The sequence below is a fragment of the Anabrus simplex genome, chromosome 8 (genome assembly GCF_040414725.1).
Source record: "Anabrus simplex isolate iqAnaSimp1 chromosome 8, ASM4041472v1, whole genome shotgun sequence".
Lineage (NCBI taxonomy): Eukaryota > Metazoa > Arthropoda > Insecta > Orthoptera > Tettigoniidae > Anabrus > Anabrus simplex.
The window spans coordinates 103097314-103113169 of NC_090272.1; the positions used below are offsets into that span (position 1 = coordinate 103097314).

The window sequence follows — 15856 nt, forward strand, 5'->3', positions numbered from 1 at the left end:
GTTCCAAACCGCCTTTTGTTCAAAGACAAGCTCAGTGGTTCAGATAGCAAGAGATCACAGAACGCCTGTATAGAGTGCGAAGAGTAGGAGAGCTGGAGACTTTGACAGAACCAATCACAGCCATCGTAGTTAAGCTGCCGAAGTATCAGGCTCGAAAATCAAACGTGTTTGAGACCATCAATGTGGTGAGGGCAGCAGCCAGCAGCGTTAGCGATAAGCCGGGCTCCAGGGTAAAAAAAACAGATTGAGATCCATTGGTTTGTTTCACTATCGCCTAACACCAAGCAGCGAATCTGCACCATAAACGTACCCTTACAGACACAGTCAGAATTTCTTGGACTGAACACCAAACTAATGCATCTGTGCTAGAAGAACTAGGTTTCTTGAGCAGATCGGCCAGGCTTACCTCTGGTACTTCGAACACGTCAGAAGAACAGGCACTTTGGAGAAGCTTGTGATGAAAGGAAAGATTAATGGAAAGAGATCGCGAGGAAGACATCAAAACAGATGGGAGGACCAGCTGCATCCTCTGGTGGGGAAGCCTTTCCACGAGGCAATGCTTATAGCGACCGGCCATCGAACTTGAAGAAAATCAGGACGCCGCCATGCCCTGTGAAGGGCAGAAGATTGAGGAGGAGTCATTTTTGCTAATGCGACCATTGGCAATAAATCATCAGCCGTCTTTTGCAAGGGCGAACATTGACGATACATCGTCAGCTAGTCCTTTAAAGATTAAACCACATTTCCATGGGTCTTAAAATGCAAAAACAATTCATTTCAGGAAATTAACTAGAATATATGAATGAAACACTTGTTTAAATACTTTAAAATTTATTGGATTTCAAGTGACAGTATGTACATAAATACAACATAATGCCAACAGTGTAAGGTTAATGAAGGCAATTCTCCAGTCATGAACTATGTTCTTTCCAGTTCACTAGGTCGCTTGATCAAGACTTACTATTTTAAGATGCACAAGGCAGCTGTATGATTACTAGAAGATCTAAGTTTCAATTACGGTAGATCTGTAAGAGAAAAAAGGGGACCACATTACAAACAATATTTATGGACACATTTTTGTTAATTAAGGAATGGATTTTTGAATCTTTTCTATGAGAATACACAGTTTCAGTAATTCTCCTAAAAATAAATATATATTTTCATTAACCCTTTCCGGGTCACGGCGCAATATATTGCATCTCACGGGAAGTGCCCCAACAGTTACGGCGCAATATATTGCGCGTCGAACTTTCGAGCATCATATCTTCGCCTCTCTTTGACATTCAGCAATGATTGAAGAATTTGTCGTATCTGCCATCTATCGGCAACCTTACGGAAGCTTGCGCTAATTTGTATTCTCTTTGGGAGCACTGTTAACTTAAATTTTTCATGTGAATGTCTACCACACTTGCTAGTCAATGCGATCTGATAAACATGGCTGCTCGCAAGCATGCAGAAGTTTTGAAAGGTGATGAAAAAGTATTTGAAATATTAATGAATGATTAAAGTGAGGGTTCAGATTTGTGTTAAAATTATTTAGAATGTGTTGACGATATTGTACCCGAAGTTTCAACTGTTGACGTTGAAGGTGTAAGTGACAATGATGAAGAATTATAACAAGCTTCCTCGAAGAGGCAGAAACGAAATGTATCAAATGATCATTGGGTCTGGGAAAAAGAAACGGGTAATAATAAATTTTTACCTACTGATTTTGGCTATAAGCCTGATCTTGCTGGAATCCAGGACCAATATTTGGCTGAAAACTCTCCAGAACTAGACATTTTCAAATTTTTTCCGCATACCTTAGTGAAAAAATTAGTCATAGAAACGAACTTGTATCACTCGCAATACGTAGAGAAAAATTAGGTCATTTATTCCACATCCCGAGCGTCAAAATGGACTGATATTACTGTCGAAGAAATGTATTTAGTTTTAGCAATATGTATTAATGGGTCATGTAAACAAACATAGCTTAGAAGAATATTAGTTAGTACCCAGCCCCTTGCTTTGAGGAATATCACACAAAAAAACTTTTAAGCAGGCTAATTGTGTGATGTTGTTTTTCATTTCATTCATCTCTATTTTATCTATTTTTGTGAATATAATGTCCAATGAGTGTGTTTTGCTATTTATAGAGAGATTTATTTATGTGCCTGTAAAAACCTAAATTGTGGGGTATGTGAGCGTTTAGAAAACCTGACCTTGAAAGGGTTAATGATATTTATCCTTATTCTAATTTTTCAATTTCATTCAAATCAAAACAAATACTGCGCATATTAATATACAATGTGGAGTTATTATATTGCACTAGCACAAGTAGGTGTAATAGTCACAATGGGACAGGAAAGGGCAAGGAATGGGAGGAAAACAGCCATGGTCTTAATTACTTTCTATTTGCTTTACGTCCCACAAACAGATAGGTCTTATGGCAACGATGGGATAGGTAAGGCCTAGGAATAGGAAGGAAGCAACTGTGGCCTTCATTAAGGTACAGCCCCAGCATTTGTCTGGTGTGAAAATGGGAAACCACAGAAAACCATCTTCAGGGCTGCCGACAGTGGGGTTCAAACCCACTATCTCCCGGATGCAAGCTCACAGCTATGTGATCCAAGTCGCCTAGCCATCTTGTTCAGTACAATGTGAATAAACTTCTTTCTTAAACGACTTACGTCATGACCTTGACTGCATGTGCTGGCTCCCTCCCCCTTCAGAGGGAAATTCCTTATCTATGATGTGAAACAATGCATAGAACCGGACTGCACAATATGTTATTGGATTCACATCCCACTAACTATTTTGACAGTTTTCGGAGACGCCGAAGTGCAAACATTTGTGCAAAGTACAAAGACTAATGGAGACAGGTCATCAAGAGGCTAGCTACATAATACTACTACTACAACCTTACGGAGGATTGGAATAACATACACAATGTGCATTAAGTGGGTTGAGATGCATAAATTAGCCCTGCTGCTCAGTTTTTCCTTTCAAACAATGTCCAGTGAAATGAAATGGCGTATGGCTTTTAGTGCCGGGAGTGTCCGAGGACATGTTCGGCTCGCCATATGCAGGTCTTTTGATATGACACCCGTAGGTGACCTGCGCGTCGTGATGAGGATGAAATGATGATGAAGAAGACACATACACCCAGCCCCCGTGCCAGCGAAATTAACCAATTAAGGTTAAAATTCCCGACCCTGCCGGGAATCAAACCTGGGACCCCTGTGACCAAAGGCCAGCACGCTAACCATTTAGCCATGGAGCCGGACACAATGTCCAGTAAAAGTTACCGTTGAGTAACTTAACCACAATAGGTATTGGATTTGATCCTGTACTGACTTGTCTAAATCTATTAAAGAAACTAGTTTCAGTAAAGTTACTTGTTAACAGGCCTGCACAGTAGGCCTAATATATTTTGTTTATAAGGGTCTAATAAGAGAGTAAAAACAATACTTTTTACCTTTAAAAAATGAGGGAGGTGTCATATATGCAATGGGGTCCTATTTGTGAGTAAATACGATATTCATATTCATTCATACATTTTTCCTCACCTAAGATGTTATAATTTCATTTTCATCTTTGTAATCTTACAGTTTCCTTTAAAGGTATATATGAAAACTAATCAAAGTACTTACATTTCTAAAAACATATTTTCTTGTCATTATCACTTTCAAACCTGAGTGATATGAATGGTTATCAAATTACAAAGCTGTAAGCAAGCCTTTTAGGAGTGTGATAGAAGCATATCCTTACTATTATTTATCTTGCACTGACGTAAAGCCTCGTTGAAGCCCTCGCATAGCGTAAGATCACTCTGTCCTTGAGCGCATTGAAGGAACTGTTTGATTTCCCAGGCACAAGGCCCTGTAGGCTCTGCTGGGTATGATCCATAACCCTGTTGCTGCTGCTGCTGTGCTGGGTATGCTCCATTAGCTTGTTCAGGCTGCTGAGATGATCCACCACTGAACATTCCAGTTATCGCATGACCTACTGTGTGACCCTGGAAATAAAGCATTCATATTAAAATAAATATGAGCCAGCTTTTATCACCAAATGATTTGTATTTTAAAATCTATCATTCTGTATGGAAATACAGATACATTTGCTGCAAAGAAAGCAAAATACAGTGTAAATAAATACACATTATGTTACAGGTAAAACAAGGAGACTGGATAATCCATACTTTGCCTGGATAAAGCAGATATTGTTCGACAACTTCAGATAAAGGAATTTCATTCCTAGCTCAATCCAGGTAAAGCACAAACTACCCAAGTGTGCCTGGGTAAAGCTGCTTAACCTATTTGGAATTCTGCACAAGCACTATGTCAATCAGAGACTGCTCAGTCCAAGGTAAAAGAATATAAAAGGTATAATAGCAAACTCAAAACAATGTGTCAAGCTGCTGTAACACGTTGCACCTTGAAATGTCATTTCAGCCTACTGTTCCTGAAGAAGAAAAGAAGAGTAGTGCACTTTTTAAGCAAACAAGGAATAATCAAACAGACTTTCAACCTATTAGATCATGTTGCATGTAGTACGTGTTGAAGAGATGGTAAGTACGAGCAACTTGCATGCACTCTACAGTGTGATGGCAATAGTGACAGCCTTTCCAACAGAACAAAGATGACCCAGGCCACCAAAGTTCAAATGGTAGAGCAAAAAATCAAACCAAACCCCACGGCACTACAGCCCTTGAAAGGCCTTGGCCTACCAAGCGACCGCTGCTCATCCCGAAGGCCTGCAGATTGCGAGGTGTCTTGTGGTCAGCACAACGATTCCTCTCGGCCATTATTCTTGGCTCAAATGGTAGAGCACCCGATGCGAAATTGGGAAATTGTGGATTTCGATCCTACTGGTGTCCAGTTGGCCATTTTTGTTTTGTACGTAATATCTCTTCTGCACGTACTACATGTACGTAACACGCCCTAATAAGTTGACAGTCTATTTTGATTACAATGTGGTCGTGAAAATTCAATATTCAAGGAATAATCTATTTCAATTGCTTCATCACTTGTTTCTGGTTATCTGTTAAATATTACTTAATAATATACTTTTTTGCAACAACACTGCACAATCTATCCACCTCAATTTTTTTGTTCAAAATGAAAAAAAAGTTTGCATATTTGATGCATCCACTTTCTCACCGATTTATAGCACTGTTCCGGATGAGTTTGGAAATAACTAGTAGCAGTCTTCCTATTGTGAAACCTGACATTCCAAATACTGTGCAACTTCCTGTTACCACCCAGTAGGAAATAAGACTGCCTACCGCACTACGTTAGTTCAGCGAGTGAATCAGCGCAGACCTTAACTAGCGATGCTCTAATTTGTCTGGTAAAGAGATATTTCACGAGTGGTCCAGGTAAATATATTTTTTTTACAATTGGTTTTACATCGCACCGACACAGATAGGTCTTATGGGGACGATGGGATAGCAAAGTGCTAGGAAGCGACCGTGGCTTTAATTAAGGTACAGCCCCAGCATTTGCCTTTTGTAAAATGGGAAACCACAGAAAACCACCGTGGCTGCCGACAGTGCAGTTTGAACCTACAATCTCCTGAATGCAAACACACTGCTGCGCACCTCAAACCGCACAGCCAAGCCTCTTGGACACACCTGTTTTGTGATCACAAAATAATCCGCAATGACCAACTCTTCAAGTAATACTGCATCATATACGAAGACAGAGTCATAAGTCATGGAAACTATTTTTTTCTCGCGAACAGGAGACAACACGGAAAATCTAAGATATACATTTGGAAATAAAGGACATGTACTTATGCATAGTGCCTGAAGACAAATTCTGACTTCAGGAGATCTTCGTAGGAAAGTGACAGAACACAGGCCATTGGTAAACGTTTTACTATGGTATAGACAGCAAATACAAAAAACTACATACAAAGGACAGGTCTCCACTAGTTACAGATCAACAATAGTTCCAAAGTGTTCGAAGTGTGGTGTCGGCCACTGTCTTGATGTTGGTTGAATGGGCGACTCACAAAATACTAACTTTTTAGACAGAAGAATGATATTCACTTAGGAAATGAAGTTGTTAGAATGTCTGTAACAAAACTGAAATGATGTCTTATAGAAAGATGGTGTTATTCATCACTTGAAGAGCTAAGTTATGGAGCTTTTTTGCTTTTCCTAAAAGTCCACATTTTCTATCAAAACAGCCTGGTACTTTTAGACCTCACCTTTATATTTTTATCTAGCACTAAAAGGGTAAATGCCTCTATGCTTTAAAAAAACCCACACAAAATAAAATCTCACCTGTTCGGACCTCCATAACCTAAAAAAATCCATATCAAACTATTGACTCCTCAACATTGAGAAATGTGTGTAAAACAAATTTATACAGAGGAAAGAAAGAATATAGGGCAAAGAACAACTAGTAGAGGATGCAACCGAACACATCATAATAAATGTGAACGACTCAGGCAGTGATTACAATACTATGGACGAAATTGAGTTCCTAACTAATCCTTCCAGAGACTGAATTGGCGAGTACAATAATCTTCAGAATTATATTGAATATCTTCTTGGTTCATTCTCGTGATTGTTTAAATTACTGCATTCTTTTCATAACATGTTAGTTAGGTGTTGAATGTGTTTACCTTATTCCAATATATTTGAGGGGAATCTCTACTTCTACTTTTCACTTGTTAACCATGTAAATGTGTGTTTCTTCAAGAAATATGGTCTTCAACAAAATTGATAATATTTTTAATATTATTTGTTTTATGTCTCACTAACTACTCTTTTACGGTTTTCGGAGACGCTGAGGTGCCGGAATTTAGTCCCGCAGGAGTTCTTTTACATGCCAGTAAATCTACCAACACGAGGCTGACAAGTTGGGGTCAGAAGGCCAGCGCCTTAACCGTCTGAACCACTCAGCCCAGCGAACAAAATTGAGCTCAATCAAATGTCTTGGGAAATCACTGGCAGTTCAATTTTACTGAAAAAACCTTGTAGAATGCTAATAAATTTATTATTTAACCATCTATTCAATATATTATAGTTATTATACAATTAGGAATTGATCATTATTACCTTAAAATGTGAGACATGAAGTCAATATTGCTTTCAAAACGCGGAACACATATGAAAACATATTTTGTAATAAAACACTCAACGTAAATATTAACCGCTACACAGGCTCAAGAATTTATAGACTTAATTGTTCACAATGTAATTTTTTGTTTATCGGTCAAACTGGACGTAGCTTCTAAACTAGATATTTAGAACATTTCAACGCTCAAAAACATAATAAATTTTCTGCAATGAGTATCCACATAAGGGACAAACAGGATTTTAAAATCTTAAAAAGAATCGAAAAAAGCAGACTAATGGCCGAATTTGAAAACCTATACATCTTCTTGGACCAACACTTGAATAAAGAAAAACTTAAATTACTTAATAGATATAAAAAAACCCTTTATGATCAAATTCCTATTCTACTCCAAAAAATGAATTTCCAAGACTAACTTTTTAAGAATCTTTAATACCACATCAGCTAGCTCTCCCAACAAGTTGAGAGGCATGCCCCTTCCCTCTACCTCTCCCGTTCCCATCAACTTTCCTCTGCACGTAGACAGCAGGCCTGTGGCTTCTCCCTCCCAAACGCTTTCCCCTCCACTACAACCTCATGGATACAATATGAGAAGTAGGAACCGAGAGAACTTCATTAGTATGACAACCCTCAACACGAATAAATAACATCTTAGCAGCCTAAAGGATAATTGATACTAACATCTACTCATCCTTAATTTTCAAGACAAAATACTTTTTCAAATCTTTAATACCATGTCAGCCATCACTCCCAACAAAGACAGTCACGCCCCTCCCCTCTTTTCCATCAACTCTCCTCTGCATGCGGACAAGCAGCCCATATCTCCTCCTTCCCAAGTGCTTCCCTCTCCACTATGACCTCACGGATACAATGTGAGAAGTAGAAGCCGATCATCCTTCATTAGTCCGACAACACTCAACACGAATAAGTAACATCTCAGCAGCCTAAGAAGTAAGTTATATTAACCCCTTGAAGGTCACAGCGCAATATATTGCGTGTAGCGGTAAGTGCTGCTGTAGTTACGGAGCAATATATTGCGTATGGGAATTTGAAGTGAAATATCTTCGTAACTGTATGTCTTTGGACATCGATTGAAAAACGGATAGCTGAAGTCGTTAGGTTATTGTTATCACCATGGGGAACGCTGGAAATGAAATGTAAGCAGATGTCTTCAGCTTTAGCGAGTGAACTGCAAACAGTTGAAAATGGCTGCGCGAAGTCGAGCTGACTTGCTTACAAGCGACGATACAGTTCGTGAAATTCTTCTGAATGATGAAAGTGATTGTTCAGTATTTGAAGACAGTGATGAGACGATGTGCCGGCCCCGTGGTGTAGGGGGTAGCGTGCCTGCCTCTTGTCCAGAGGCCCCGGGTTTGATTCCCGGCCAGGTCAAGGATTTTTCTCTCGACCTGAGGGCTGGTTCAAGGTCCACTCAGCCTACGTGATTACAACTGAGGAGCTATCTGACGGTGAGATGGCGGCCCCGGTCTCGTAAGCCCAGAATAACGGCCGAGATGCTGCGTCGTGCTGACCACATGGCCCCTCGTAATCTGCAGGCCTTCAGGCTGAGCAGCCGTCGCTAAGCAGGCCAAAGCCCTTTCAAAGGTGTTAAGTGCCTTGGGGTTTGGTTAGGATGAAGACGATGTAGGAGGTATATCTGGAAATAATTCAAGTGGTGAAGACTTAAAAATGAAAGTGAGGACTAGGTCTTACAGCCACCGCGTCCGAAGCAAACGAAGGTAAATAAAGGTAAATAAATTCTTATGAATGTTGAAAGTGATTGTTCAGTATTTGAAGACAGTGATGAAGACGATGTAGGAGGTATATCTTGAAATAATTCATCTGTTGGCCATTTTCTGAAGTCGTTAGGTTATTGTTATCACCATGGGGAGCACTGGAAATGAAATGTTTTTAAGCGGATGTCTTCAGCTTTAGAGAGTCAATTGCAAACAGTTGAAAACGGCTATGCCAAGTCGAGCTGACTTGCTTGCAAGCGACGATACAGTTCGTGAAATTCTTATGAAGGATGAAAGTGTTCAGTATTCAAAGACAGTGATGAAGACAATGTAGGAGGTATATCTGGAAATAATTCAAGTGGTGAAGACTTAAATAAAAGTGAGGAGGAGGTCTTACAGTCCAAAGCAAACAAAGGTAAATTAAGCGCCTTGTCCCCCAAGCGAACCATGAAGAAGACCACCTTCAAGAGTGTGCCATGTGTGTGCTCACACATCAAGAAGGGAGAAAAGGAACACAAGGACTATCTACCGTTGTAAGGAGTGCAACAAAACTCTTTGCCCTGTACCTTGTTTTGAGGATTATCATACCAAAAAACATAACTAAAAATGATGCTTCACAATTTTTGCGCTTAAACTAGCTGTTTGATGTCTTCTTAACATACTGTGTTAAATTCATTTGTTTCATTAAAATATAATGCCTATTGAGGGTTGTTTTTACAAACATGTGCAAAAACCTAAATTTTGAGGTGTGCAGTGGGCTAAGAAACCTGACTCTCAAAGGGTTAATATTTACTCATCTTTACTGCTTAGCTCATTTCTTTTGAATATTAAGTCTGATAATAAATATTCTCAATTACAGACAATCTACACATGCTTGGCATCTACACCATCCATCACAAAGTAGAATCCCCTTTGATCAACATGCTAGCATCCAGCACGCACCAACACCACCACGCTGTGCTGCTTACAATGTCACTTCACTGATAAGATTAATAAGGATTTTTGAGCCAAGTTACTCCAATCAAGTTGTTAATTTACTTTTAACATTTGATCCCTTCACTATGGACTAAGCCCTAATGTTAAATCATCAATTATTTTTACGAGGTTAATATCACAAGCCGAGGATTTCAACCTGTTTCTTTCATTTTTTCAATTTTACGACAATATCTCCGAATAAGGTCTAATTTAACCATTCTCTTATCGCTTGAGTGTTCTCCTAACATTCTGCAAAGTGTAATATTTAAAAACTCAAATTAGACAACTGCTAATAAACCCTATACCATGTACCCTTGACACAACTATTATCAACTAATGGCTGTTATTGTTGCTATTCACAATGCACCAATAGTGTTTATTCGACCTTTCTTTTCAACTACGCCCATTTTAAGCTTGCGAACAATTTAAGATACTCCAAACAAGTTTTCCTTTTACACCAATGTTAAATCATCAATTACTTATTGCAAACCAAAATTCTCAAACCTAAGATTTCAACCAGGTAGTTCTTCAATTACTACGACTTTTACTTCCGAATAAGGTCTCAATTAACATTCTCTCAAATTGCTGGTATGTTTTTCCTAACATTCCAAATAATGTAATATTTAAATTTTCTAAACAGATCACTGCTACTAAGCACTGTACTATGTACCTTTGGCATAACTGTAATCTACAGCCAACAGCTGACATTGTTTCTATTCACATTAATACCGAATATTGTTATTCTTTTTCCTTTAGACTGCTCCTATTTTAAGTATGTTTATATTAAATCTAAGTAATTATATTTTAATTATAAATCAGGTGCTTGATTTAACCTTGAGGAGGTACAGAGACTGAAGATACCTTCTAAGAAAGGCAAAACATGTCTCACATTTTAAGGCAACAATGATCAATTCCTAATTGTATAATAACTATAATGTATTGAATAGGTGGTTAAATAATAAATTAATTAGCATCCTACAAGTATAGTATCTTCAATATGGATCCATAATGATATTGATCACTTGCAATGAAAAAACCTTTGAAAGCATGAACTTCTCAGAAATGATGAGGATTTCTAATGTAACGTGAGAAGAGTATTATTCGTCAGTTTGTGCATGACCACAATTTAATCATGAAACCATCCATTTACCAATTCATGCAGGCACCCACTCCTTCAATTCAGCCAATGTATGTCGTAATGGTAGGATACTCCATAAGACTTGTGACACAAAAGGAAGCACTAAATAAGCTAAGGAAGGGGAAGATACATGTTGTCCTAGCATATCGTCATTGCCAGGACGAAACCTCCTATGTGTTAATATTTTTGGATATATACTGACCCACAGCACAAACATTATGAAGCGCGAGAATGCCTTGACAACTGTCACACAATATTGCACCTTAGATGACAGAACATTACCGGCCAAAGTTCTAAGCTAAAATATTTCACATAGGAAGTTTCGTCCCGGCACGACGATATGTAGATTGCTAAAAACTAGAGTATTTAAGAATATATGTAAGTAGCAATGGGAAATGGACTCACCAAATAAGACAAGCAAAATGGAAAGGCCTTGTCGCACTTTCAGTAATAAAGATTTTAGAAAATAAGTTTCCTAATATAGACTATAAGATCCAAAAATTGGTTTTTCAAGCTGTAGTAAAGCGTAGAATGTTATATGGTAATGAGATATGGGGTGTAGAAGAGGCAAGTGAAATGCTGAACCAAACAGTAAGTTTAGTAAAATTGTAATGGGACTGCCATACTGTACAGCAAATTGTGGAGTTAAGACTAACATGTGATGAAAATATTCAAGTGGACATTTTAAAGAGAATTATAAGTTATTGGTTAAAGGTCAAAAGACGAGAGAGGGGGGAGGGAGTCTGCTCCTGCAGAGGGCACATCAACACCAAAGGGACAATTTGTCTGAAGATTATTAGTTAGGTAAGATTAACAGTATCTTAGAGAGATTAGGATTTGGTAATTATTGGGAGATAGACATGGTTAGGGAAGAGGTTACATTATGGAAGAGAATCGTACAAAGGGTCAAGGATATTCAAGGACAGTTGTTGGAGTCTGAGTGCAGGAGCAAGCCGACCATCTCGGTATTTAATAAGATATATCAGGAAACTAAAATAAGGATATGTAACGTAAACAGAAGAGAAAGAAGAGGGCTGATATGGAGGATGATGGGAATCCACAAAAACAAGGGATGGACAAGGGACAGGGACAATGTAAGATGTGTGTTGTGTGGGGAAATGAGAGAAGAATTTCATTTCCTGAAAGTATGTAAAGAATCTATAGTAATTAGAAGAACTTTTTTAAGTAATAATTATTAGTATTAAGTCAGAAAGAAAATGACCGTAAAATTATAAGATGGATGAAAAATTAATGGAATAATCCTAGTAACATAAGCAAGTAATTAGCTGTAGTTAGAAAGATGTGTATACGAAAGTTACAGGAAAGGAGTAGTGATAGTACGTAGCTGTAAGAATGAATGGAATAACCCTAGTAATGTAAGCAGTACTTAGCTGTAGTCAGAAATGTGTGTATATCGGTGAAAGCTGTATGCACAATTACTCAGGCACAAACAGACAGGGGCATACTCACAGATGGCGGTTAACCGTAGCTGGCGGAGTAGGATATGGTGTGTACGTGGGCGCTCTTAGCTTATTCAGCAGTTATGAGGTGATAGCGCGTTCTCCTCAGGTGCCAGAGATCCTTGGCAGGGAGAGATAGGTGGTTTACTCCCTGGTTGGTGGTTATCCGTGACTGGGGGGGTTGGATTTGCCATATGCGCCCATGCAGGCTCTTGCACAATAGAATATTATAAGTAGGCTTATATTCCAGATATCATAGGGTCTATTAATTGAAGAAAACTCTGTATAGACTTCTGGAAATAAATAATCTAGACTGTTAACATCTTAGACCAAATGCATTAGCCTATATTTAGTGAAGTAATAGTAAGAGAAAAACCAAGAAGTTCTTCAAAGCAAGTATCATGTAACTAAGGATGGGGATCTAGCAGAAATTACTGTCCAAATACTAAAGAAATAGGTGGCCTTCATAAGAAAAACGAACAACCGAAGAAACTCGGTGATAAAACTCCTTGCTACAGCAGAGGAGAGAAATGAAAATTCAAACTGATCGACGAGATTCAGGAAAGATACTTTAAGAACAAGCTAATAGAACAAGACTAGTTTAAAGACAGCCAAACGTAAACTCGTAATTGGTAAAATGCAAATACAGTAATAGCACTTGATGGAATTAATGAGTGTAATCACTGAAAAGGACGAGGTTTTGAAATTCATAAAAGATGATGATGATGATGATGCTTGTTGTTTAAAGGGGCCTAACATCGAGGTCATCGGCCCCATTCATAAAAGAATTTCATAGCAATTTCTATAGCAAACCAAAAGAGGTTTTGACGGGTCCTTCATTAAATGATGTACATAATGTTCCAGATATACTCCCATCGGAAGTAAAGTATGCTTTGGATAGAATGAAGAAGGGAACTGCACCGGGTGATTATGATCTTTGTGTTGCCATCCTGAAACTTACAGGAGAGGAAACAATAATACACTCAGCAAAAGTATTCACTTACTGTATGCACTCTGCTTCAATCCCACCATTGTAGAACAAAGCAGAGATAATACTGATACGTATTAAAAACTATCATCCTATCAGATTGCTCTCTATTTTACACAAACTTTTTAATTAATGTTATTTGCTTTACGTCCCACTAACTACTCTTACGGTTTTCGGAGACGCCAAGATGCCGGAATTTAGTCCCGCAGGAGTTCTTTTACGTGCCAGTAAATCTACCGACACGAGGCTGACGAATTTGAGCACCTTCAAATACCACCGGACTGAACCAGGATCGAACCAGCCAAGGTGGAGCCAGAACGCCAGCGCCTTAACCGTCTGAACCACTCACCCCGGCCACAAACTTTTTACAAAGATCTCAAATCAAATTAATTTCACACTGGATTCAGCCCAGCCTATTGAACAAGTATTATTCTGCAGCAACTTCTGAACAATAGACCACCTTGACTATTAGAGAAGTGATTAGCAGAGCATGTGTATACCAGCTGCCTCTCTGTATTGCCTTTGCTGATTTTGAAAAGGCATTTGACTCCCGTCAGCCATGCAAACTTTAAGTGAGCAAGGAATGTAGCAGCTTACATCAAACTACTCGGTACGAGACTTACTCAGTCTATGTAAATATCGGTGTATCAACTCAAGAATTTCCCCATTAAGGAGGGTGTCAAACAACGTGATCCCACCTCTCTGCAACTGTTCCCAGCTGACCTGGAAATGGCCATGTCAAAGCTGTGCTGGGAAGAAAAGGGAATTAGAATTAATGGGAGAAGACTTAAGAACTTGAAATTTGCAGATGATATTGCTTTACTGCCAAATTACTTCGATGAGCTACAAAACTTAGTTACAGATCTTTTATTGGAATGTCGGTGGGTTGGCTTAAGCATGACCTTTCCAAAACAAGTCATGTTCGATATACGAGTCGAGGCTCGAATAGTGAAAATTAAGGGCACGCCATTAGAAGAGGTCACTGAATATATTTGCCTTGGCCAGATTTTAAATTTGAAGGGAGATATAATCTATTGGCGCATCAAGCTTGGATGGCAAGCTATTGGAAGGAATACAGTTTTTTGATCAAAAATGCTGGTTAATTGGAAGGAATCATTTTGATCAATGTATTCTTCCTGGTTGTGAGACAGGCATCATTTTTTAAAATGAGGCGAAGTCTCTCATAGTGGATTGGAACTGCCGGTGGCTACAAGTAGCCTACTCAGTGGCCTCCACGGTATGCACTAGCCATGTGTCTTGGTAGTGTGCTATTTACCAAATGAGCCCAATTTAGCATGTCCAATAACAGACCAACTACTATATATTGGTATTAAACAAGTTTATGAAAGGAAAACTTAGGACAGTTCAGAGAGCCAGGCATGTTGGACTATAGAAGGAAATAGTAGAAGTCTGTTATAGCGAGAATTCATAACGGCGAAAAATTTACTCGCTATAGCAGATTGTCGTTATATCCGATTTCTTGTAAAAATCGGGAAAACCCCCATAGTCATTTAATTCAGTATGAAATGGTAATAAGTTTGTTCAAAATTTGGGTTTTCACGGATAATATCCACACTGCGGCTTACTTGTTTGTTGTTTTAAGAAATCCGATACTACGTGAAAGTGCGTTTAATTTCATTCTGAAAAAATATATATTATGGTATTTCTCCGAATCCAAGACGACCCCCACTTTTCCCTTCAAAAATTTTAATCAGGCTTAAAAAGTGCTTTGTTAAATCATATGAATGTCTTTCTTATACAGTACGCATTTCTAGACTGTAGACACCGAACATTGGCTTTAGTTATGCCATATTTTTTTGTGGCTGTAAAATTAGGCTTTATTTCAGCGGGTTTAATAACCATTAACTTAAAATTGGCATCATAATATCGAAGGGAACTCGCTGAAAATTTGCCGGCAATACACAATCCACGCGTCTCTACAATACGACGATCCATCAGGAAAATATTCTTGCTTACTATAAAACTGTTACTTTCACTCAGCATCAGATATAACTGGCTGCCGCTACACGCACGTCTTGCTTGCCAGATTCGGCCAACTTCAGCAGCTAGCAATGTATAGGTCTTAATCGCGGACTCTGAAAGTCAACGAACGAGTTTATTGCGCCGCGGCATGGGAATTCCGCCCATGCATTTTTGTGCACATACCTCACAATTTCATCTTCGACTTCTTTAAAGCGTCCTTGCTGGGGGCCACTGAATGCATTTTTTGTGCAGTATGCATTTTCAACCTATCTTTGTCCTCACGGTAATGCCAAATATTGGCTTTAGTTAGGCCTATGCCGTATTGCCTTGCGGCTGCACAATTATTACACATTTCCGAGTGCTTAATAGCCATTAACTTAAAATTGGCATCATAACAAATTTGCCAGCAATACCTGTTCCACGTATTTTTACAATACGACGATCCCTCACGAAAATATTCCTGCTGTCTATAAAACTTAATTTTACTAAGCGCCGGAGGTACAGCA

General features: G+C 38.7%; 1 protein-coding gene across 1 annotated transcript in view; it reads right to left on the minus strand.

The window, feature by feature from the left end:
- Nucleotides 1–811: 811 nt before the first annotated feature.
- Nucleotides 812–15856, minus strand: part of Chchd2 (Coiled-coil-helix-coiled-coil-helix domain containing 2) — a 39197-nt gene continuing 24152 nt past the window's right edge. The window contains exons 3-4 of the mRNA XM_067152940.2: nucleotides 3751–3997; nucleotides 812–1025 (exon numbers count right to left, since the gene is read on the minus strand). Coding sequence (XP_067009041.1) covers nucleotides 1015–1025; nucleotides 3751–3997 — 258 coding nt within the window. The 3' untranslated portion in view covers nucleotides 812–1014. The remainder of the gene's footprint in view (nucleotides 1026–3750; nucleotides 3998–15856) is intronic.